The 27,311-nt window shown below is 36.2% G+C and overlaps 1 protein-coding gene across 3 annotated transcripts in view; it reads right to left on the bottom strand.

Moving 5' to 3' along the window:
* Positions 1–332: 332 nt before the first annotated feature.
* The window catches only part of PPP2R2A (protein phosphatase 2 regulatory subunit Balpha), an 89,663-nt gene continuing 62,684 nt past the window's right edge, over positions 333–27,311 (bottom strand). For all 3 annotated transcript variants that reach the window (XM_004433566.3, XM_087437343.1, XM_004433567.3), the window contains exons 4-10: positions 16,613–16,778; positions 10,989–11,101; positions 10,098–10,275; positions 8,184–8,348; positions 7,068–7,237; positions 4,702–4,793; positions 333–2,010 (exon numbers count right to left, since the gene is read on the bottom strand). In XM_004433566.3, the coding sequence (XP_004433623.1) occupies positions 1,731–2,010; positions 4,702–4,793; positions 7,068–7,237; positions 8,184–8,348; positions 10,098–10,275; positions 10,989–11,101; positions 16,613–16,778 (1,164 nt within the window). In that variant the 3' untranslated portion in view covers positions 333–1,730. The remainder of the gene's footprint in view (positions 2,011–4,701; positions 4,794–7,067; positions 7,238–8,183; positions 8,349–10,097; positions 10,276–10,988; positions 11,102–16,612; positions 16,779–27,311) is intronic.

Below are 27,311 nucleotides of genomic sequence, written 5' to 3'. Positions count from 1 at the left end.
TGTATGCTAAAAATGTCAATTTACAAGACATAATATTTGTATAAGTGTAGAGGGAATTATGGTCGAATTGTTTAATCACTTTTCACTGATGACAAATAAGAAGCACTCAGAGTCCTCTAAAATTCAAGGTCGTTATATTACTGCTCAACCAAAACAAACTACCACTCTCTCATAATATAAATGCCTACTCAATTTATCTTTTAAAAATAAAGTCAATTTTTTTTCCATTAAAGCTTCTGCAAGATTGACAAAGGTACATTGTACCTATTAAAAATAGGGGTTCTCTTCATCTTTGGATAAGGTATCACCACTTAGGGAAATGTAGTCATATACAGATTATTAAATTTTTATTTGAGGCAGCTGTTGGAGTCCATTAAGCACTTTTTGAACACTGTACCTTTAGTTTGTCTTTAATATTAATAGCTTTGGAAAACCAAAAATAGAAGAAAAACATCTATGGCAAAGTACATTTCATTCAGATTTGATAGCAGTAAAATACAAAAAAATATTTAGTGCGGTGTCAATTTTATCTACGTAAATCACTTGAGGACAGTTTTATGTTTTATGACTGAATGACAAAAAAAGTTTTAACTTGTTAAAAAAGTTTAAGTCTTTGACTTAGTATTTAGTAAGGCAAAAATGAAATTAAGCACTGTAAAAAGTCTTTAAAAATGAAGTTCTACAAATCTTGTTTCCATTTACAATGATTTCATTAGCAGATAATGAGTTAAGTGTAGATACAATGTATCCAATACCCTTATAACTACAGTAAAAAAAAAAAATCTCTAGTAGCATTATAGATTGTGAAATCCTTAGTAATACCAATATATATTCAAAACATGTTCATACAGAACCAATACCTCTCCTTCTCCATGTAAAAGAACACTTGTTAAAAATAATTAACAAAATACCAACATAACAATGGAAAATCATTTCATTTCACTGCGCCCAAAGGTATGACACAAAATATTGGCTTAAAGAGGTAGATTAAAAAGAAAAAGAAAACCAGATTCTCCATTCTTTGTCACTTTTATTCAGTAGTAGTTTTTTTTTTTTCCTTATTTTCAGTGCCAGACACGGCAAGGAGTGATTACAGCCAACTGTTATTAAAACATTTGTTCGCAACATATATCCCCTTTACCACTGACCCCAAACTGACTCATTTTGTGTGCTTTCGTTCTTTCTTTTTTTAATATACCACCACCAAGACTGGGTGGAGGGGGCAAGGGTAAGAGAGATGAAGGGGAAGAGTCCAGGAGGCCAGAAGAGGAGGAATGCTACAAGCCACAGTAAGAATGAGCTGTATTTAATTTAAAAAAGGGGGGGGTGTACCCCACAAATGATACAGTAATGAGGATACACAATTAAATCCCATAAGCATGACTGAAGGCTTTCACTGTGTTTGACGTCATCACAATGGAAGGCATAAAAAGTGGAGTAAATCAATGTTGATACAGTCCAATCTAGTCCATTAGGCAAGATGGTGTAAGAAGTCATTTAAATTAAAAGTGCCCTACCCTTACCTAAATGGCTAGCAGACATGGAGAACACCACAGTGATGAATCCACAGAGCTTTCTCCATGTAGCTATAAAAATGTGTTGTCGAATGGCACATTGTCAAACACTGGAAAGGGGCGCCACAATGGACCTCTCTCTTTTTTAGGTACGAATGCTAGATTCAACTATCTCAACTAAGCAGGAAGTGGGCTCTTCTGCTAGGAATGCCAACCCTAATTCACTTTGTCTTGAAATATATACAGATTGTTTGTAGTAGCTACAGCAATGATATTTTCCTTGGGGTGCCAGGCCGTATGAAGTATTTTCTTGTTGAAGTCTAGGCTGTCAACACTTATTTCATCTTTCTTTCGCTTGCCACTTGCACAGACTTTGCGCGGCTTCAGAACTGTGCGAGGCTTATTGTTTTCCCGTGATGCTTCTAGGGTTATGTCTCGTTTTGTGTTCCTGTCAAACATTCTGAAGAAATTATTGTAAGATCCAGTCATGACAACACTGTAAAAGCAGACAGAGGAGACAGTCAAATAAGTGAACAAGAGCTTGTTTTCAGTAAAATGATTCAGTGATGAAACCTGGCCTAGTACTCCACTGGAAACAGATACTTCAAGCAGATTTTGATTCAGGGAAAGGGCTGCTGACACCAACATGGGGACCAACCAGTGGAATAAACTAGAAATATGGTAGTAGTTAACCTGGTTTTCTATTAATGACTCCTTTTCATGACTATCAAAACTATCATTAAAGTTGAAACCATCCTCAAGTAAAGCTTCTTAGTAGTACTGAACTATATTTGTTCAATATTTTTGCAACTATAGGCTATGCAATCAACCAGACCAGCCAACTTCTTGAAGTGCCAACCAACTGCAGGACTTGCAGGTTCTAAAACCAAAAAAATCCGTGGTATACAGCTGTTCATAAGAAACAAATGCTTTACTTAAAATTATAAGCTATTTAATTTGTTCCCAGGACACTGTCTGGTTCTGATAATCACATCTTATGAATGCTTATAAGAAATCTGCTTCTGAGAATATTAAGTAGCACATACCATTTTTATTAACAGAAAATCATTTTACCTAAAACACTAAATACATTTTAAGTAAATTTTTTTGACAAATATTTTTAATAGCATCAGTTTAAAGGGGTGCCAAATTCTTACCCTGCCCTAGACACTCTGTCAGTCTTACTTGCCATCCATTACTGCTCAACATTTACTATGTATCCCAATAAGCAAAACTTCATGTTTGAAACCATTAACAATTTGGAAAGGGTCTGGTGCTACTATGGTGCTACTATTACCTAGTACATTCTTTGCACATGTTTTAAATTATTGTAAATAAGATAATGGGATATCAAGGAACTATCTGAAGTAATGCTTGAAAACAACCCTGAATATTTACAAATACTATACATTATACAGGACATATGTTAAATACAAATGATTACCATCCATTCAGTAATGTCAATTCCCCCAAAAGACACTTGACAACATTTTAATCAAACTCAAGTTGGTGCATATACAAAGGTAATTAAACTGTTATTTCTTTTAAAATGATTTATGTAATTTAGACTGGCATCCCCAAATTATCTGAATTTGTGAGGTTTTAATGAATTAAGACAGTCTATGGCTATTTGTAAATTTTAAAAGGCGTTGATAGGCCAGCATTTCTGTGGTATTTCTGCCCCAAATGTATAATCAGAATCTAATCATGAGGAAACATTAGACAACACTCAAATTAAGCAACATTTTATAAAAGAACTGGCCTTTGTTCTTCAAAAATGCCAAGGTTATGAAAGACAAGGAAAGAAAGAAAAATGGGTCCAGATTAAAGGAGGTTAACGAGATACGATAACTAAATGTAACATACACTTTTGGATTGGATACTGGACCAGATTTTTTTTTTCTCTGCCAGAAAGAACATGTTTGAGAGAACTGGTGAAATTTTCATGGGATCAGTGGATTACAAGGTAATACTGCATCAAACGGAACTTTTCTATTTTAGATACTTGCTCTGTTGTTATGTAGGAGAGTGACTTTTAGGAAATTCTCATTAAACAATTTAGGGGCAATGAGCATCATGCTTGGAGTATACTCCCAACTGGAAAAAAAAAAAAGTTTGTGTGTGTTTATATGAGAGAGAGAGAGAGAGAGAGAGATTAAGGGAAGAGACTGACACAGCAAAAAGCAACAGGGGAGCCTGAGTAGAGGCTAAGTAAGAGGTGTGTTATGCTTGTAAATTTTCTCTAAGCTTGATACTATTTCAAAAAATTTTTTTAATGTTAAGAGAAATAAGTTTTTTCTGATAATGGAACTTACAACTGCTAACAATATGTTTACACAATGTGAGGAAGAACTACTTGTAGCAGTGCACCATATCCTATTATATCAATATCTTCTTTCTCTTCAAATTTGCTAATTCCTTCTTCTCTCTTCTTTCCTTTCCTTTTTCCTTCTTGATGCCTTAGCTTTAGTAGTGGCATTCAAAGGCAAAGCTTGCTTATTCCTACTTTAAAGTTACCATGGCCAGCCTATTACTGGGCCTCATATTATAATCAGATAAAAAATAATTTTAAATATCAGACAAAAGATAAACGATCCAAGTTCCATTATCCTTTATAACACCATGAAACTCGAATCATATCAAGCTTCAGTGATAAAACTATCGTTGAATAAAGTACCTCTAAAATCTTGAGGGCAAGTTTAAGTAATTCCAAAATTGTTTTCTTTTACTATCTTCTATTCATAATAAATAGTAAATAAATATTGACAACTAAAAATTGAAAGATTAAGACTTATCCTCAGAAATAATGGTACTCATAATCAAACTGAAATTTCACCATTTTAACCACTGGCATGTCAAAAATGTTACTGATTTGGTTCATGAAAGGGAAAATATTAAAGAAATTTAAGTCATAATTTATGATATCTAGAATTTGTATATTTTCACATTTACTAGTAAAACACAATGTTTAATTTTTATCTGCCAATATTGCTATAAGATTACTAAATTTATTTCAAGGAAACTCTGGGGAAAAATGAAGTTAAGATTTGTAATTTATGTCAATCCAAAAAAAGCTGGCCATATTTTTAGTGAATGGGGCAACCATACCAGGAGGAGTGAAATTGTAGATTTCTTTTCTCTAATAAAATTCATACTTGAATGAAAGGTTCAAATTAAAATCAATTACCTGTCAGATCCATTCCAACAACACTCAAATTTGTCAAATATGCAGTCATTTTCATACAGTGAACAAAGTTTACTTCTGAGGTATTCATGCACCTGGAGAAAAACATAAAAATATATATATTACATATATATACACACACACTTAGTTTACACCTCAAGATTTATGGAATGAAATTAGAAAAATGACTTAAGTCCTTATTTAAAAAAACGGCATATATAGACACATACACATCTTATTAAAACACAATTCCCTTAGTAACAATAAAGGCGTTTTATCCTTTTCCACACGAGTCCCCCTCCATGAACACATATTTTCCTACTGTATAACATAGAAAAATACCCCTCTGGGCATGGCACGTGTACTCTTTATAAGCTTCACTAAATATTTAGGCCAGAAAACTTTTGAAAATGGCACAGATAAGAAACTAACTAAAGAATATCACAGCAATATTTGAATATGCTAACACCTGGCTTTCAGCCCATAAACTGCTGATAAAAACACTCAATACTGTGCTTTACTTCCTTTTTAAATAGCATCTTCTGGGTACAAATAACTAAAGCGTATATTATCACTAAGTGCCCATGCTCTGCATACCATGATCATGCCCCAGTCTGGTGATAAATTACATGGTCACTCTAGGTATGCATCACTGAAAAATCTGGTATCACTTGATATTACTAATGCAATATCAAAAGCTAATGAAAATGTACCTCTGTTTTTTTGAAACATTATTCTATATTTACTCACTAGTATTTCACAAAGGGATAAACTAGAAAATAAATAAATCTGGTATTTAAAAAGTATTCTGAGAAATGATACATCTCAATATTAATATTGTTAAATTACAAAGGAAAGTTCCCAAGTATCTGCTGTGATCAGAGAGAAAAAAAGGAGGCTCTATCTCACTTTCCTTTTTCACTTACAAGAACCTTAAAAAGAAGTGATGATGGAAAAGAGTAGGTACCTTCTAAAGGCTTAGAATTCTCTATGCTTTACAAAACAACCTAAAGTCATTTTAACTGTTCATTTCAACTTTTAGTGGAATGATTCAGGCCATGCCAATGTGACATTAAGTGAAAATTTGTTAACACAGAGGAAATGCAACTCATGTGGGGTTAGGATCGAAAGTGAACGTGTAAGGCAAAAAATGAGTGAGATCAAAATTACCCTTCAATCACACATAGCTCAGCAAGATGCTTACACAAACTGAACAAGAATAGATGAATCTGCAGACGCTATATCTGAGTATGACGGGACTCTACTCTCAATCTCTAATCTAATTCAGCATAGGCAGGGAAACTGCAAATCAGGTAAAATTAGGTAAATCAGAACAATTCAGCAAAGTTTTAGAATGAATGCACATATAGGGTTTCTCACCAAACAATTTAAGAATATGAAGTTAGGGTTAAAATCAATTATTCTCAACTGGAATGGGGAAGGGGTGGGGCTGGTGAAGATCACTGGAAGATAGATCAGAATCTTGGCAGTTACACAAATGTAATTTGAAAACAAAACAGTATTGTATTCCTTTGCTTTTGTTTCAACATGGCATTCATTCTGAATTTTCAAATACCATTGAGAATCTTAAGTGGTTTATGTTTGTCAAGGAGGATTAAAAAGTTTGAGAAATATCATTCTAATTTTACTGAGAACATACAACAGAAGGAAGGTATCATTTATAAATTCTGTATTCCAAAAGCAGTGTTAAGTGTTTTTCTACACTGTAGCTTAGGGCCTAACACAGGTTTCTGTCAGCCCTCCACCCTGTTCTCACCTGTGTGCACCTTCATCCTCCTCTCTAGAGGAAAGGGATAGGGACCAATGGTAGTGGACAGCTGACAAGAACAGCACCCAGAACTGACATCCCACAACAGACAGGCAACTCCTAAAGCTGCCCACTGGGCTTTCAAGCCCTTCTCGTTTAGCTTAAGACAACAGTTATCAGCCAAAAGGCAGAGTGCCCGTCCGTTTGACTCAGCACACCAAAGGTAAGCTCTAGTTCAACTATCACTGCACATACTCCAACCAGGACACCTCCACTAGGACGGGCCATTCTCCCCAGTCCTCTCCCCTCAGACCTTGAGAGAGAGAGTGCTCTTCCCTCCTCACTTTAAATGCTGATAGAAGCAGGAAAAAAAAGTTGTCAATATTGAACAAAACTGATAGCAAAATTGAATAGACAACACAACCTATAAAAGTATATATAAATTTTAACATAAGGAAAAGCAACATATTCATGAACTTCTGAAGGAAAAAGCCTAATGGTGAACAAACACTGTATTAGGATTAACATATAATACAAAATCCTTCTCTATAAACAAAAGAAAATTGGTTATACACTCATTGAAAGAAAAAACTGCAAATACCTGATATGTTTCCACAGGCCTGTTCTCCATATTTAAGTCCCAAATTTTGACCGACAAATAGTCTCTAGTCATCATATATCGACCACTATGGCTGAATTTTACATCAGAAATAGAGGAGATGATTTCAGAAAAAAAAGACCTGTTACTGGGATCTTCAGGTTCTTCAAACACTAAAAAGAAGCAAAAAAAAAAAAAAAAAAAAGGGCAATTTGTATAATATTCTGGCTTGGACAAAGCATTTGCTGAAACAATTCACAAACTTTGTAACAGTGAGCTAAAAATGACAGGCTAATAAAGAACTGAAAAACATCTCTCTGGCTATAACAACATAATCTCCCTGAAAGTTTCCTAAGAGAATGATTTGATACTGAAGCTGAAGACGCGCAAGCATGTAATACACTTCCAGAGTCCTGTGGCTAATTTAGCAGAACCAGAGTCACCCAGGACTTCGGGCTTCAGTGCACCAGGTTCGTAGGTTCTGCATACACCTCACTGACTTTGCCTGTATTGTCACCACAGGAAACACACTATTCTCACCATCCAAATTCATACCAGCATTTTTCAGAGGCCAGGTAAAATTATTTTGATAACAGGCACGTACCAATTTTCATGAGTTTTAAAATATTCAAAAACATGAAGACAAGAATAATGAAAGCCCTTAATTTTTAACCCAGTGCTTTTCAAACTTTTTTTAAAGCCAATGAAACCTCTTCTCAGAAGAAATCTTCCTAGGAATCTCAAAAAGAAAGGAATAAAGGGAGGAAGGGAGGGCAGGAGAGAACAAGGGAGGGAGGAAGGAAAGGAAAGAAAGGAATGATCTACTTGAATATAGGGTTGGAGAGCCCCACTCCAAGTTGCCAAAGAAAAGCATTCCATTAAAAATATATCCACTTGGACATCCACAGACATATCCCTGAGAGAGGCTTGTAAGTCCTTCCAGTAGAATAACCTATTATACCTCATGTGGAGTTAGGCAGCTTAACAAAGGGTACAGGAGATCCTGGGAACACAGGTTTAAGACTTGTAAACCTATGTGAATATTGTTTACCATGTCTGAGGCTAGTTTCAGACTAACAGAAAATGTTATCATTCAAAACAAAGATGCAATAAACTTACGTTTAGAATGTCTATCACAGAGGGCAGATGCCCTCATGTCACATAACCGAATAGTTCCTTTACTGCTGCTGTATACAAACGTGTTACAGCTGTTTGGATGGAATTCTGCTGCTGTAATCACCTCTGTTAGTTCTTCCATATTGGCAGGCTTGATGTCCACAATATCTGGATTGCATTTTATTAAGGAACTTCCATTTAGAAAAAAGAGCAAATATAATTTTACATTTCTCAAATCTAAAATTCATTCATAGACTGAAGCACAAGTATTAATGCTGAATTGCATTCTACTCTTTATGAGTATAAATCTCAGAGGAATCAAAACTTTCAATGCTTAAAAAAAATCTTAGAAGAAAACATGGGCAAATTTGAAATCACTTTAGAATGCACGGGTCTTGGGCCGGCCCTGGGGCTTAGCAGTTAAGTGTGCGCGCTCCGCTACTGGCGGCCTGGGTTCGGATCCTGGGCGCGCACCGACGCACCACTTCTCCAGCCATGCTGAGGCCGCGTCCCACATACAGCAACTAGAAGGATGTGCAGCTATGACATACAACTATCTACTGGGGCTTTGGGGGAAAATAAATAAATAAATAAAATTAAAAAAAAAAAAAAGAATGTACAAGTCTTTTTTTCCTGAGTATGATATAAATCCCAGAAGCCATAAAGAAAAGATTGATAAGTTTATCTTCCTAAATATTAAGAGAACTTAGTGTACATTCCAAACAAAACAAAACAAGAAAAAATCCTCAAGGGGGCAAAAAACGGGCTCATTATTCGCACCACAAATGATGGAGCTAATTTACTTAACATAAAAAAAAGTGCTTTAAAACACACCAAAAAATAAAGAATATATACAAATCCAATGGAAAAATTAGAAAAGAACAAAAGAAATATAAATGGTTGATAAATATTAAAAAATGCTCAAGTCCACTCATGATGAAAGAAATGGAAATTCAAACAACAAAAGAGGACTTTTCACTAACTAGACTGGTAAAGGTATAGGAAAACAGGCTCTTTTATACACTATTGGCAGAGTATGAATTATAGTCAAGTGTTCATTTTTCAAATGATATCTATTTGGAAATACTTATATTAACAATAGTAGTAATAGCTGCTAACATTTATCAAGAACTTTAAAATATATATATTTATATACATTTCTATATTTATATGTATATAGCATATCTGTGTGCCAGATATATATGTTTATATATCACACACTTGTATATACACAGAAAAATTTCAGGAGGATAATATAAACAATGAAAATGGGGTTTGGAGAAGTATTTCTATTGACTTCATACCATCAAGCATCATGACTCATATAAATTTTTTTCCAACCTTAACGAGAATATTTTTATAGTTAAAAACATTTTTAAGAACCATTCTCCACAAATTTGTTTCAACCATTAAAAAACTTCTAGGGCCTGGCCCCGTGGCCAAAGTTCTGCACATTCCGCTTTGGCAGCCCAGGTTTGCAGGTTCGGATCCCAGGTATGGACCTACTCCACTCACCAACCACGCTATGGCAGTGTGCCACATACAAAATAGAGGAAGACTGGCATGGATGTTAGCTCAGGGCTAATCTTCCTCAAGCAAAAAAAGACGACTGGCAGTGGAGGTTAGCTCAGGGCAAATCTTTCCTCAGCAAAAAAAAAAATTTTGTATTTTCATAGATACAACAGACGAATTCCTTAAAATTTCAAGAAATCTAATTTTTAAATCAATACATTATACCCTTTATCAAATAACTTCAGCTGGTGTTTAATCACTCATACAACAAAGAAAAAGTGGTATAAACAAAGAAGCCACTATAAAACGAAGGAATCAAAATACACTAAGGAGAGATGAAAAGAAATCCAGTGTGGGCACAACATGTCTTTACCAAACACCAAAAAAGAGAAACCAAATGGATACTAAAACTCCTGTCTGTAATTTCCAGATGCCAAAGATTAATTCGCAAATCATCTGCAGATAAATAGGTTTCATAATCACTATTAATAGAAATCGAGTTGATGTGATATGTATGAGCATTGGCAAATATTCTTCGTGGACTGGCCTCAACCATTAGATCCATGGGCCTAAAGACTGGCACCTGGCAATAAGACACACGGAAACAAGTCATTACAAAACGTTCATGGTTTACAATAGCACTTAAGGTTCTTCATTACCACAGTTTTTGAGGGAATATAAAACAGTATACTACTATACAGATTTAATTTTAAGAAGCAACTGATGTTGATCCTTTAAAGTGTTGAAATGGGAAGAAGGAAAATGAATAATTTGGACAATTTACCTTAATTCACAGATAGCAATACTATTAGAATTTGCAGTTCTTCCTAGTTCCAATCTTGTGCTTAAAAGACTTACAAAGCTAATAAACGTTTATGGTTTAAATCAAAGTGGCTAAAAAGGAAATTAGCCCAGAGTATCTAATTCTTGATATTTTTTAGGTACAACTAGAAGATTTGGTCCATTTCTACTTTTTTGATCTCCAAATAAAATTAATTTTGAAAGTTAACCTTGTAATAGCTGACATTCAAACCATGAGAGCACAAGAGTGTGTGGCATAATAAAACACAGTATTATTGTGTTGAGTCCTGGTTCTGCCCCGGCCACAGTGAGACCTTGATGTTGTCCGGGTCTAATTAAAATGGGAGTTTTTAATGTCCTATCTAGGTACAGAATTGTCGGGAGGGGACAGACTGTAATTATTCCTATTTAAGTTCTGCTCAGGATCTAGACTACGTAAGATGAACAAAGAACACTATTCATCAGAATTAACATCATTTTTTCTTCTATACTCACTCGTAGTGTAGTGACTGTAGTAGGATCTCTATATCTTCCATCTTCCTCTTTCAAGTTATACCCTTCTGGTCTTTTGTCCCTTTCACTGATTTTCCATAATTTTATTGTTTTATCTGGGGGAGACAATGAAGAAAGTCCTCAAAAAAAGAGTAATACTGACAGAAGAAAAACATTTTCAAGTATACTTAAACATGCCACTTCATATTTCACCTAAAAGGATCCCACGAAAAAAGGTCCATATCTGACTTAAGAAAAAACAAATTTTCTATTACCAGGTGAATAAAAACACATACGCATAGAAATACAGTACAGAAATTGCAAATTTATATGTTTATGGCACTCATAAAATTCCATCTAATCTTAAAATCAAGTCACAGCCAGGTTCTTATCCTTTAAAAATAAATAAAGTTGGGGGGTGGGGGGGAACTATATAGGTATGTAAACACTGTGTGTCTATACATACATACAAACATATATATGCTCAATATTTAATTTTTAAAAGAGAACAAACAACAAAGTCAGTTAAGACAACCTATTTTTTAGAATAAAAATGGTAATGAATATCTATCTCCCTTAGTCCCACATTTCACAGCAGATCTTATCAAAGACTCCACAAATTTCCTTCATAGGCCTGGACGCCTCTGTTTAAATCTAACGTTTCCCCTGTTGTACTAGGAATTCATAAGACGGTAACAGGGCCTGAAAAAATTGACCGATTAAAAGCATATGTCCCCAAGTCCTTCAAGACAAAATTCCTAGGTATCAAGAATAAATAAAATAGTATTTTTAAAAATAAAATTTTATTTTGGAATTAAGTTGAGAGTTACAGAAAAGTTACAAAGATAGCACAGAGTGTTTCCACATACCCTTCACCCAGTTTCTTCTAATGTCAACATCTTAAGCAACCATGGTACTTTTGTTAAAACTAAGAAATTAACTTTGTACGTTACTATTACCTAAACTCCAGGCTTTACTCAGATTTCACCAGGTTTTCCGCTAACATCCCTTTTCTGTTCCAGGATCCCATCCAGGATCCAAATAACGCTGCATTTAGTTGTCAAGTATCCTTAGTCTCTGACTTTTAACAATTTCTCAGACTTTCCTTATTTTTCACCATCCTGACAGTTCCGAGAATCAGTGGTGAGGTATTTTGCAGGATGACCCTCAACTGGTTATGTCCACTGTTTTCTCACGATCAGACTGGGATCATGGGGTTTTAGGAAGAGTACCAGAGGTGAAGTGAGGGTACACGTGATACCAACCTGAGTTTTCCCCTGGTGATGTTTGTTAGCTTTGATCACCAGGTGAAGGCAGCATCTGCCAGGATTCTCCACTTCACCATTACTATTTTCCCCCTTGCCACACTCTATTCTTTCCAAGTGACTCACCAAACCCAGTCCTCACTTAAAGGGAGAATTAAGTTACACTCCCTATATGGAGGAGTATCAATCCACATATTATTTGGAATTCTATAAGAAGAATCCCTTCTCCCCACTTTATTCAGTAAATCATTTATTTATATCACTATGGACTCATGCATGTTTATTTAATACTTTGGGTTATAATCCTAAAATTGCATTCATATAAAAGTATCATATTCTTAATGGTCTTTCATAAGCAAATGGGCAAAACACAATGTAAAAAAATAGTGTATAAGGCTACTTTATAAAACTCTGTCACATAGAGAGGTAGCAGGGACTCTAGCCTGGCCGTCTCTCTCTGCTCGGCAGAGAAGAGCATGCTAGATGCCCCTGTGGATGCCCTTCATGAAGATGGAGGGGAAAAAGAGAAAAACCGTTAACTTCATTAACTTGTAATCTAGTATATTTCATCTAAACCCTATGTAATCTTGTTTACAGTTATACTGTAGTTAAATTACATGTGTTTTCTACGTGCTGTTTGGTTTATATATATTTATATAATTTAGGTAAAGAATTATATATTTCAGAATATTTTACTTGTCCCCAAATCTGTAACATAAATGAGTCAAACCTAAATTCTGTATTTTGGGAGAAATTATCATCTAAAGATGATGAGGATGACAAGTTCATCCCCCATGCCACCCAATCCCCTTATTTGTCTTATGGGCCTGTTCAAATTCATCATCCTTATTAAAGATCCAGATAAAGAAATCACAATATACTTATCAAACTTTCAAATGAGATGAAATTAATTGGTGGTTCCTAATAGTCTTATAGGAAGAAAATACTTTTAAACACAGGATACAGAAGTACTACACAATATCAGTGCAGTGCTTGAGGACAAGGCAGGTTGGAAATAAAATAATATTTTAATAAATTTTTTAAAAAAAAAATCAGAATTCTTCTACTCTAGAGTTGTGCCTTTTTTATCTGGAGTTTGGGGCCTGTAATCAAACTCCATAAAACTGTATGCAAGATTATGTGGATATACACACTTTTCTGTGAAGGGGATTATTAGATTCTCAAACAGATCTGCTACTTCCAAAAGGTTAAGAAGTACTGCTCTGTGGTGAATTCCTACACTGTCAACACTAACAACTAAAGAAGTGTTCCAGAAGTCCACAAGTCCCAGTTGTTCCTCTTGCTACAAGCAGAAGGTTGGGACAGGGAAAACCATGCTACCAAGTTTCCTTTGTGGGAATGCAGCTTCACATAAAATCCAAAAAGCTTCTTATTAACAAGCTGTTAAAACACAACCTACCCACAAGTGAACTTTGTATTACTCATGTATTCAAGACCATGGTTAGCAGGTTGAGTTGAATGTTTTCGCAATGTGGAGGAATAAAGGAGAATTCAGAGAAAGGCAAAAGAAGATTAAAGAGAAAGAGAATAAAATCACTTGAAGAAACATTGTTGTAAGTGAAGTAGTATCATAAGAAGGTGACTAGGAAGTTATTTAAGTGAAAACAATCTGGGAAACACTGAACAGTTTATGACGATCATGGAAAGCCAATGCGAAGATGAAAATAAGATCAATTTTGGATAATCAAAGCTGGAATGTTTGATCCTATTTTTCTACCATCCTCCCATAGCAGTAGTGTAAATAATCTCCACAAATTATTTATACTCATAATCTTTTTTATGAGTATAAAGACCCATTACAGGGGCAAGCCCTGTGGCCTAGTGGTTAAGTTTGGCGTGCTCCACTTCAGTGGCCTGGGTTTGGTTCCCATGCACCAACCTACACCACTCATCAGTGGCCATGCTGCAGCAGCCACCCACATACAAAACAGAGGAAGATTGGCATAGATGTTAGCTCATGGTGAATCTTCCTCAGCAAAAAAAAAGACCCATCACATTTAGGGGGAGGAGGTATTATTATGCTATATCTCACAGAGAAGACCATACAAAATAATATAAAATATTACTCAGATTTAACAGATGTTGACATCTTCTCATATTTGCTTTTCACACATAGCCCAAGTTCACTCATCTCATCCTTTTTCCTATCCAATCATGCCCAGACACAATAGTTTGTAAAATTTCCATTCTATCCTTCCACATTGGACTCTATTTTTGGCACAAAAAAATAATGTAGCCCCCAAACAGTTGTATTTTATTTAGTATTCATTAACAACAATAACAACAAAAAGACAAAAACCTACAATGCATTGTGTAGTGCCCCTTGAAATAATTTGTACTATTAATCAATTATTTTTCAAATTTATATAGTAAATATATTTGGGAGACAATGTTGACTCTTGTCTACAGAAAAAAAACTGCACAGATTCATATATCCCTGACCCAACCACTGGAATTCCTAGTGGTCTCTCCCTCCACTGAGCCCTTGTAGTTTTTAGTGTCTAGAAAGGCTCGCCTTACATGTTGCCTTGCTTATTTCAAACCACAGAAGAGCACATGGAAACCTGCATGAAAGACACACATGGATATAAACTGAGAATCGAAAGATATTTAAGGTTCAATCCATAAGTGAATTGAAATGGGATTTGCTTCCAAATAATACTGGGAAGGAGGGGAAGAAGTACCTGGAAACAGAACTGGCTATGAACTGAAAATCACTGGGTATATAGGATTTCATTATTACTATTCTATTTCAGCCTGTATTTTTAAAATTCCCCATTACAACAAGTAAAATGATTTAGCCTATAAGAAGTGAGCTGTCAAAATTATTAGGAACAAATACTCCAATACATGAAATGTATAAGAACATACCTCCTTGGGACATTTACTTCCAAAAGTAGAAAATATATAAATAGTATAATTATGTATTATTTGATGTCAAAGAAAAGAGCAGTATCTGAAGTGCTATTTGAAATAGCTTAGTTTACTATATAAATAAAAACTGAATTAAGATTAGAGGCCAACATATGACATGAGTAAACACAGTTCCTCCATCTACGATGCTGCTGAGTTATAGGCTTTAAATTCATACTTCTATTTATTTTTCTTTTAATAAGGAGAAGAGAGGAGAATGCAGTTTATGTGAAAAGAGAGAGTAGAGAGTACAAATTTCAATGGGCTAGTTGGGGAGAGCTTTGATGATCAGAAAAATGAGCACCTAAGAGGAGGCAAACATTTATGGTGTCAGCTAGTGGCACTGTTTTATGGAATACACTTCCAAGCACTCAATACACTGGGCAATGAGGCCTAAAAACACTCAGTATTTTCTACCATGTCACCCCAGAAGTCACTTGAGTTTACATTCTGCAAATGGTCAAGAATGGCAAGGTCTAGGTGCTAAAATTTGATTTTAATAATAGTGAGAGGATGAGAAAATATGAGAGGTTTTCCCCAACCCTTGTGCCAGCCTCAAAAAAGTTTTAATCTAAATTTTTACAGACTATGGCTACTCAGAATCTGGAAGTATCCCTCAATCACTCTAATGACTCTCTTCAAGACCTACGTCCCCAAGAATAAACCAAGTCACAACAACTCCTATGAAAAAAAATTTAGAACAAAAAGAAATTACCCAATTCTTAACTTGTCATAAAGGACTTTAAAACATTACACAATTCTAACCCTCACTTAATTCCTTAATTTCCTGAGCAAGCCAAAACAGTATAATATGAAGAAATCTTCCTTCAATCACAAGGCTTGTTGGGAAAAAGGCAATATGTCAATTCCAGTTTTTATCCTTATCGGACGAAGATCAAGTAAGAAGAGTGCTCTCTTAGAGAGCATCCTTGAGACCATCCTTTGACCGAGTTTTTAGTATTTACAGTTTGAAATACTTTTCGTAGAATTTAAAAAGGAAATCAACATTTATTGAGCACTGATTATGTACATTAGGAGTTATCACATTTAATACTGATAACAATACTATAATATAGAAATTAGCACCTCCCGTTTGTAGATGACGAAAACTGGGCTTAGTGTTAGTAACCTGCCCAAGGCTACTAAGCCAAGAAGGGGCAGAAATAGGATCTGACAAATCCAATGGTAAAGCCCACTCTTTTCATTACAAATCGTGTGCTGAAAGAAAACTGACACCGGAGAATCTCCTTCATAGAATTTACAAAATAGAATAAAAAAAGGAAGAGTTTACACCCTGTATGGGGAAGAAATGTTTCCAAATGTCTATTTGCAGAGAGCTCTTAACAACCATTACTCTTTGAAAAGGGAAAAGTACCCTACAAGATCTGTGTACAAGTGGGCACATGAAAAGAAAAAGTTCATACTTACCATTGGTAGACAATAAAAACTGAGCAGCATTTTTCTGGGGTAACCACCTAATTTTGTTGATCTTTTCTTCTATTTCTAAACTTTTCAAGTAGTCAAACTCTGGTTCATGGCTCTGAAAGGTGCTGTAAACATTATATTCTCCTCTGCTATGAGACTGGATTTTGTTCTAAAATGGAAACAAAAATATTTGGACCATTGTTGAGAAATATTTCAAAATAGTTAAATGCAATGAATTCCAACAGATCTTGCAAATTTCGGTTAATTTATTACCTGCATCTGATATATAATTACATTGTTTTTTATATTTAAAGGCTTTCAAGGAAGAAATAAGAAAGCTTGAAAGAAAAAGCTAAATAAAGCCTAATAATCAAGCCTAATTCAATAGTAAAGTGACATTAAAATATAGATCAATTTGATTACTAATTTACCATTATATATTAAATAGCATAGAGGCATAGTGATAAAAAATCTGAGCATCCATAAGAAGGGAGTTCATCTAAAAAGTAAAGATTAAATAAGAAAAGCTTGTCAGAAACAGCTAGCTGAGGCACACCTTTCTCTGCACACTCTAGGGTCAAGTCTCAGTCAGTTACTAATAGGACGTATTGTCCTCCTCCTTTCCCTTTCTGATGCCTGCCTTTAGGTCACTTCAATGCTGAGAAACTCTTTAAGAGCTCTAATAAATGTAATGGCACCATATGACCCAACCTCCCACCCCAAGACCACTGTTACAGATCTGTTACTCATTAAGTCCACATTCAACATTACCCAGCAAATCTTACCCCACAGCCCCATCAACAACTGCTTACCCTCCTTAGTCTTCTTATATTATGAGCCTAGCACACACCGCTGATTTATTTCTTTTAGTATTAGTGTGAGTGAATATAGATTAAGCTATTGGATAAAGAGACTACTTGTGAAATTCTTCAGTTAACACTAACACCTTAGCAAAAGTGAGAATTATAACCATGGTCAGAATTTCATCTTTTAACCTATCATCACATGATTAAAAACCTTTCCATCAAAAATATTAAAAGACTAGTTCAAAGAAAAACCTACAGAAAAATAGTTTAAATGAAAGATATTGTTCATAGTCAACTATTTTAAGTAAAAGTGAATTATCAAATGAAATGTTTAAGATGACTTATAATAAAAATGGCCCATTAGTTATTATTATTCTCCATATAAAAAGAAAACCTTACTGAATCATCTTGAAAGCATATGTTTTGGGTTGTTTTTTCCAGTAGCTTGAGCATCTAAATTGATTATTGTTATAGTTCTATTCGGACCCTCTGACAGCAGTATCAATTATTATTGAGTGGATTTGCCAATATTAAGAATGCAGAGCATACCATAGAACACATTCCACATTGGGGATATGGAAGGGGTGAAAATCAAACTCAGAACCTTGGTCTCACTGCCATACTCTTACACCAAATTAGACAACCTAATCCATTAAATATGTATACGCTAATATCACTTGAGAAGAAATTCCATAAATCTTCCACCTAAAATTACCCAGTCTCAAAAGTTTTATCACTATACTCTCCAAGAAAACCACAATAAATAGCAATTCATTTTTTAACATGAATGCTATGTTTTAAAGCAAGAAATTATAGTACCACGTACACTAGGTCCTAGATATAATGAGACAGAATCTCTTACTATCTTCAACTAACGACTGTATGTGAAACTTCAGTCAAAAGTAGAAACTGATTAAGGTCCATATGATTCAGGTAAGCAATATAAAAAGTCAAGGGTGAGCACACACCATTTATATGCAAAAACTGAGTCTACATGGGTCATGCTATTTAATGATGAGTAAAGATAAGTACATAAATATAAAAATATTTTCTAACACAGAAAAAGAACATCATCCTAAAAACTCAAGAATAACTACATGGGTCTAAACATGATTTATTACATGATCCAAAAACAAGTCATGGAGGTGTTCGGCAGTTTCAATAGACTGCAAGAAGCACCTGTTTCCTGTTTCTTTGTAACAGGAAAAAAATATGTATCACACAAAGAGAAAGTTATGTCCAGAAAGTTAAAGATGCCAGGCTGGGCTCATGTATTAGTACCCACTCTCTCCTGAAACTCCACTAAAATTACAGTAGAACAATCTTTAAAGACAAATTGACACGAACAAAGAATAATAGCAGAGACAACAGCAGCAGTAACAAATGGAAGAGGCCCTATAACAGATGCATAAGTGGAAACTGACTTAGCAGACTGCAGGGAGCTGGACTCTTAGCCAACAGTGGGATTTTCCCTAAAACCTGGGGAGGGGTGTTTACCTTATAATGATCATGACAACGTTGTTCTCCACATGAACTAAGTACAGTGAGCAACTATGAAGAAAAGGAAACGTAATCCCATGTCCTCAACACTGTGCCACTTGAACAAGAATGCATCAAAGAAGGCGTTCTTGTTTTTGTTTTAAAAACTTTCCTACAATGATAGAGAACTGTGATACATTCTACAATCCCTCATATTTGGGTTTTTTTGCATAGCTTTGTGCACCTCTCTCTTTTTTCCTTAGCTTGCCATTATGATCACTAAGAGACAATGGGTAGACAATTTTTCTAACCATTCAATCTACTTGTGTAAATTTTCTGTAATAAATATAGAAGTGCTTTACCCCTGCCTGTAATAATGCCTAGCATTATTACATATACAATATATATGTAACAGGCAATCAATACAGATTTTCTAAATGAACAATAACAGCAGCAAATACAATGAATAAAAGGTGGTGCTGGTATGGTAAAGGGAGTTTGAAGTTAACCTGGTGCATGGAGTTTGGTGCAGAAATATGAAGGAATGGGTTAGATGCACACATAGCAAGACAGAAGGATCGTGACAACATAGCTTTTAGCGAAAAAAGTAGGACATAAGATGCGAGACAATAGTATTCTTCACGTTAAAAAAATAGTAAACAAAAACAAAATCACACATTTTCAACATAGACACAAAGAGAATTCATAAATATATAAAGAATACTGTTATGATCACATTTTAAAGCAAAGTAAAGAAGATAGTGTGGTACTCGAGAGGAATGACAAATACAACAATGGAATAGAATAGATGGGCCCAAAATAGGCCTGAATTATGACAAAGGTGGCCTTGCTGAGCAAGGATGGTCTTTTCACTAAATGTTTTTTGATCAACTGGCTAGTCACATGTAATAAAACTAACCTTAACCCCTACTACCTCAACCCACACATGTAAATTGATTCCAAGTGAGTCAGATATATAAATGTGAATATCCGATAATTAAGTTCTAGGACAATACAGTCTGATAGAGCTTTCTGCAAGGATGAAAATAGTCTGTATCTGTGTTGTCCAATATGGTAACCATCAACCACATGTGGTTATTAAGCACTTGAAATAGCTATTGTGACTAAGGAAGTGAACTCTGAATTAAATTTTAATTAACTAAAATTTAAATTGCCACATGGAGCTAGCGGCTACCATACTAGACAGTGAAGTTCTAAAAGATAACAGGAATATGTATCTTCCTGGTATTTCTTACACAGGACAGAAAAAGCAATAAGCCTAAGAAAAACAATGATAAACTGTATTAATATTAATAACCTCTGTTTGTCAAAATATACCATTCAGAAAAACGAAAAGGCAAGTTGTAGAATGGAAGATACTTTTAACAAATATAACTGACAAAGAGTTCATATTCAAAGAAGTGTAAAGTAAGCCTACAAATCAGTAAGAAAAATGACAGACAACCCAGCAGAAAATATGTGCAAGAGATTTCAGCAGGCACTCCACAAAAGATCATATCCAACCAAACGGCCAATAAACACATAAAAAGATGCTCAACTTCAGTGTTAGTACAACTTAAAACCACAGTAAGATACACTCATAACCTCTAAAATGTTTGAAATTTTAAAAAGACCAACAATACAAAGCATTGGGAAAGATGTGGAAAAGTCAGACTTTTCATATATTGTTCATGATAATAAAATTGGCAGAAACCACTTTTTACTGTGATGTGTACTAAAACTGAATGCCCACCCCATCACACAAAATCTCACACAGGACTTTGTGCACCAAAAAACATGATCAAGAATGTTCACAGCGGCATTATTCTTAATAACCACAAACTGCAACAACCAAAATGTCTGCATCTACAACACGATAAATACACTGCGGTATAGTAATACAAAAGAACATTATATAGCAATGAAAATGAGCAAATTATATCCGTACAAACATAATACTGAGAAACAAAATACTGTATGATTCCATTTATGATTCCATTTACAACAACTTCTAAAACTGCAGGTCAAACTAAGTGTTAGAAGACAAGCTTGTAAGAGGCTGATAATGAGTGGAAGCAGAAATGAGTGACTGGGAAGGGGAAGGAGTAGGGTTTATGAAAGGGTAAGAAGTTCTATTTCTTGACCTAGAGGTCTGCTGCATGATAATCCACTAATGTTTTGTGCACTTTTCTACGTATATTTCAATAAAGGTTTTAAAAACACAGCCCACAATTGGTGCAGCTACTTTGAAAACAGTACGGAGGTTCTTCAAAAAAAATTAAAAATAAAACTACCATATGATCCAGCAATCCCACTTCTGGGTATATCCACTAAAGAACTGAAAACAGGATCTCAAAGAGGCTCTTCACCCTAGCCAAGAGGTGGAAGCAAGCTAAATATCCATTGACAGATAAATGAATAAAGAAAATGTGGTGTACACACAGGAATATTATTCATCCTTAAAAAGAAGAAACTCCTGTCATATGCTACATGAATAAACCTTGAGGACATTATGCTAAGTGAAATCAGCTAGTCACAAAAAGACAATATTGCATGATTCCACTTATACGAGGTATCTGAAGTAGTCAACCTCATAGAAACAGACAGTAGAATGGTGGTTGCCAGGGGCTGTGGGAGGAAGAAGGTAGGAAGTTGTTGTTTAGTGGGTAGAGAGTTTCAGTCATGTAGCATTGGGGGGTTCCAGGGACCTGTTGCACAACAATGTGTATATGGTCGGCAATATTGTATTGTACACCTGAAAACTGCTGGATAGTTGAATATTATATGATATTTTGCCACAATTAAATAAAAAGCAAAATACATGTTATAAGAACACATTCAAATGGTTATCTTTGCAGGGAGAGGTGAACGGGACATGTCATGAGAATAAAAGGTAATACTCATGTGAGCCTGCACACCTACGTGCGTGTTTGCTTGCTTAAAGAAAGGGCCTTGCCATGACCTATAACGGTAATATGTCACAAACTCAACAACGCCCCCAAGGTTCAAACAAACCACAAAACAATAGTAAAATCCAACGGTGTTAGAACCAATTAACCATTTGGAAAGAGAACTGAAACTTCATTTCTTATACAATAGTAAATTCCAGAGGGAATAATTAAATATTTAAAAGTAAATAAATAAAAGCAGCAAAATAAAGTACAACGGTGAATTTCTACATAATTTTGAAGTGAAAAGGTGCTTCTAAGTATAAAAACCAAAGCAAAGAGCAAAGAAAGGTTGACAGATCTGACTAAGTAAGAAGTAAAATATTTGGAGGTTAAAAAAAGTATATTGGGGAGAAAACTGCATCTTAAAACAACAGGTTACTATCCTTCATGTATAAAATGTCTTAAAAGTCACTAGGAAAAATACTAACACCCTCCCTTGAAAGATGACCAAGGTCAAAAATTGGTAATTTACATAAAAAATGGCCAGTAAATGTATATAACTGCTTATTATCATTAGCAATCAAAATTAAGGAATAATGTTTTGCCCTTAAACTGGTGAAGAATAAAAAACATGAAAATGACCACTGTTTCAATGATGGGGATATGGACAAAGCAATATACACTGGAAGAACTTTATACAGCTTTTGTGGAGGATAATTTGTCAACACTTATTGAAAGTCTTAAAAAATGTATATACTCAACAATTCCACTTCAAAGCATAACCTAATGAAAAACAATGCATGCAAAGATGTATAAACAACTTAATGCATAAACAACCTAAATGTCCATCAGGCCAAGGAAATTATGAAATACTGTAGAGCCAATTAAATTCATACGGCAGGATCAATGTTTCTTAACCATACTAACTTACGTGCAATGCTTTCTGCTAATATCCTCTGCAGATTCCACAAGCTACATGTTTATTCAACTTTGTCACTTAAGTTATAAAAACAGACTGGATAATGTTCTTACAACTACACATGCACCCCTTTCCAGTCAATGGTTCCAACAGTCTCTTCACTTCCCAGATTGAGAGGTGATATATATATATTTTTTTGTGAGGAAGATCAGCCCTGAGCTAACATCTGTGCTAATCCTCCTCTTTTTGCTGAGGAAGACCGGCTCTGAGCTAACATCTATTGCCAATCCTCCTCCCGCCGCCCCCAAAGCCCCAGCAGATAGTTGTATGTCATAGTTGCACATCCTTCTAGTTGCTGTATGTGGGACGCGGCCTCAGCATGGCCGGAGAAGCGGTGCGTGGGTGCGTGCCCGGGATCCGATCCCAGGCCGCCAGTAGTGGAGCACGCGCACTTAGCTGCTAAGCCACGGGACTGGCCCGAGAGGCAATATTTTAACCTGAGAAAACATCACTGTGCATCGCACTTTTACTAACTTCCTTCTTCCTTAAATGAAGCTCTGTGAAAACTAGAAAATATCTACTTTGCTCCTTGAACATCAAAAATTTCAGAAAACGTTTAAGTATATTTTATTTTGTTCATCTCATATAAAAGAGAATAAATGGATATTTTTTCAGCCCCCAAATAGAACACTACTAAAACTTACTCTTTATTAATGTTCCTTTAATCTTACATTTGTTACAGGCAACCATTTATTTTATATTTCAAAGTAGTTTAAAGAGTTATAGAGTCTTGTGAAATGTCCATTCAGGAACAGTGACAGAAATCGTACAAAACAAAATCAATTCGTATCTAATATAAAACCACTATCAACACATTTAGCAAACAACAGTAACTTTCCAGGACAAAGCAAAATACAGCACAACCAATGATGTAAACAGAAAAAAAAAATTTCAAACTTTCCTAAAAACTGATCACAAATGAAGATGGTAGTGCTGAGTACTTCAAGATTTTGGAGGATCTTATTAAATTATATTAAATAATGAGCTAATGCTCATTCACTGAGAGTACCTATTATGTACTATACTAAGCAAAACACAATTTAGAAGAACATCAGTCACAATCCCATAGCCACAAAACTACAAGATAGTGGGAGAGAGAAAAAGGACACCTGGTTGAAACAACTAGAAAAATCACATCAAGCAGTATTACTCTTTGCCTATAATATTCAAATAAACTTTAAAGAAAATTTGTTATAACTAATATAATGCTTTAAAATATTACAAAATCTAAAATCGTTAATATGATTATTATCCAGATTATATAAGTAGCTAAAATATTTTAGTTCTAAACCATGCTTCAGAATAAGGGATAGGAGAGAAGTCAAGATGGGGGCGTAGGCAGACTCTGAACTCACCTCCTCCCGCGGACACAGCCAATTTACAACTACTCGCGGAAAAATTACCCCTAAGACAGAACTGAAAACTGGATAAGAGGAACTCCTGCAACAAAGCACAATCCTAATTGAGATGGAAGAGGCAGAAACTCCCTTCTGGAGAGAAAAAACGCCGCCTTCACAAGCCGCCAGCTTCACTGCGGCCCAGGAGCAGCCCAAAGGTACGCAGCCTCCCTGGAGGCGTGGGGCCCTGAGCGGGGGAGCGCCCCGCTGTGGGCATTTTGTGGACCCAGCACAATTGAGACCAGTGGCATAATATCTGACTTTGCCTGCTACTAAAACATTGGGGAATACCCCCAGAAAACCTGGTTCACAAAGAAATTAAAACCAGCTCTTAAAGGGCCTGCGCGCAAACTCACCCGTTTCAGAAAGCATCCTAAAATCATCAGAAAGAAAGGTGCACAGTGCTTTGGTGAAAAGAGACTCACCTGATAGGCCCTGAGTGCATCTCGGTGAGAGGTGAGACCTCTCCAGGGACTGGGACATTGGCGGTGGCCATTGCTGTGGCCTGGTGTGGGCGTGCTGACACAGACACCATTGGAGTTCTCCCCGGGGCCTGCTAGCCCAGGGTCAGCCCCACCCGCTAGAGTACCTATTTAATCCAGCTCAGCCAGGGCAGGCAGCCCACCCTAGAGACTGGCCCCATCAAACAACAAGCCCTCAGGCAACTTGCGGGCCAGCATAGATTGGTGACTGGATTCTCTGCAGCCTGGCAACTGAGCCAACTTCAGTGGGGCAGGGCGTGCACAAGGAGCAGGTGGAGAGTGTGGGGCAGTGGTGGAGTGTGTGGGACTCCTGCTGTGGAGAGACTGGGTCCGCTTCGGGAGGTCGGGTCACACATATGGGGCAGGACTGTGTTGACTGTGTGAGTGGACCTGTGGGCGGCAGGGCTTGTCAGCTGCAGAAGACTTGTGCTTCTCAAAGACCCACATAGGGGGTTTGCCCCACCTTCCAAAGTCTGAAACAATTGGGTGCTCCTGTGCCTGAGGCCAGCCCCACCCAGCTGCAATCCTCAGAGAGCTGACAAGAGACGTAAAGTCTGGAGGCTTATAGCAATTGTAAGCCCCTGAGCCTAACAACCTGCCACGCTGGGGGCCCACTCACTTAAAAGAAATACTGCAACACAAATGTGGTACTAGAACTTGTATCCAACTGAGCTGGGGCTCCCCACACCTGATAAAGAGACTGAAGGACCCACAACAACTACAAACAGCTGAGCATTACAACAGCTGACCAGGAGCATAACTCGGCCTACCTGGGCGCATACAGGGAGAGCAAACAGGCCACAACAGAAGGACACACGTAGCCCACATAGGGGTCACCCCTGGAACAGTGAGAACTGAGGGAAGCACACTGCAGGACTCCTAAGGCATCACTTGTATAAGGTCACCTATCCAAAAGCAGGAGACGTAGCTGACCTACCTAATACGTAGACATAAGCACAGGGAAGGAGGCAAAATGAGGAGGCAAAGGAATACATTCCAAGTAAGGGAACAGGACAATACTCCAGAAAAGGAACTAAGTGAAACAGAAATGAGCAACCTACCTGACAGGGAGTTCAAACTAAGAGTATTAAGGATGTTCACTGATGTGGGGAGAAGAATAGATGAACTCAGTAAGAATGTCAACAAAGAAATGGAAGATACAAAAAACAACCAATCAGAAATGAAGAATACAATACTGGAAATGAAAAATTCGCTAGAGGGACTCAAAGCAGAGTAGAGGATACAGAAGAATGGATCTGCGAGCTGGACGAAAGACTAGAAGAAATTACCCAAGCTGAACAGGTAAAAGAGAAAAGAATTCAAAAGAGTGAGGACAGTCTAAGGGACCTCTGGGACAACATCAAGCCCACTAACATCCATGTTATAGGTGTCCCAGAAGGAGAAGAGCGAGACCAAAGGGCAGAGAATCTATTTCAAAAAATAATAGATGAAAACTTCCCTAACCTAAGGAAGGAAGCAGACATCCAGGTACAGGAAGCACAGAGAGCCCCAAACAAGATAAACCCAAAGAGGCCCACACCAAGACACATCATAATCAAAATGTCTAGAATTAAAGATAAAGAGAGAATCCTAAAAGCTGCCAGAGAAAGACAAGTTACATACAAAGGAAACCCCATAAGGCTATCAGCTGACTTCTCAGCAGAAACCTTACAGCCTAGAAGAGAGTGGCAAGATATATTTAAAGTGCTAAAAGGAAAAAACTTACAGCCAAGAATACTCTACCCAGCAAGATTATCATTCAAAATGGAAGGAGAGATCAAAAATTTCCCAGACAAGCAAAAATTAAAGGAGTTTGTCACCAAGAAACCAGTGTTACAAGAAATGTTAAAGGAACTGATTTAAGGGGAAAAGAGAAGACCACAAATAGGAAAAATTATCTACTTCCATGATAAGAGAGCAATGGATACAAATGCACAAAAAAGAGGTTAGATATGATATCAAAAACATAAAATGAGGGAGGAGGGGAGTTAAAGAGTAGAGCTTTCAGACAGAGGTAAAACTAAAGAGACCATCAATTCTGTATAGAAGGAGAAAGGAACAGAGAAGGACTACTAAAACACTGAGAAAAAAAGGTTAAAAAATGGCAGTAAGTACATACTTATCAATAGCCACTTTAAACGTCAATGGACTAAATGCCCCAACTAAAAGGCATAGGGTGGCTGATTGGATAAAACACCAAGACCCATATATATGCTGCATACAAGAGACACACTTGAGACCTAAAGACACTCACAAACGGAAAGTGAAGGGATGGAAAAAGATACTCCACGCAAATAGCAATGAAAAGAAAGCTGGGGTAGCAGTACTCATATCAGACAAAATAGACTTTAAAACAAAAACTGTAAAAAGAGACAAAGAAGGGCATTACATAATGATCAAGGGAACAATCCAACAAGAGGATATAACACTTGTAAATATCTACGCACCCAATGTAGGTGCACCTACATATATAAAGCAATTATTAACAGACATAAAAACAGAAATAGACAGTAACACAATATAGTAGGAGACTTTAACACTCCAGTTACACCAATGGACAGATCATCCAAACAGAAGATCAATAAGGAAACATTGGCCTTAAATGACACACTAGAACAGATGGACCTAGTAGATATATACAGAGCATTCCATCCAAAAACCGAAGAAT

This window comes from Ceratotherium simum, chromosome 12 (assembly GCF_057802395.1).
Source record: "Ceratotherium simum simum isolate JZ-2026a chromosome 12, ASM5780239v1, whole genome shotgun sequence".
Lineage (NCBI taxonomy): Eukaryota > Metazoa > Chordata > Mammalia > Perissodactyla > Rhinocerotidae > Ceratotherium > Ceratotherium simum.
Note: the sequence above shows the minus strand (reverse complement) of the source record. Positions and strands in the feature narration are given on the sequence as shown.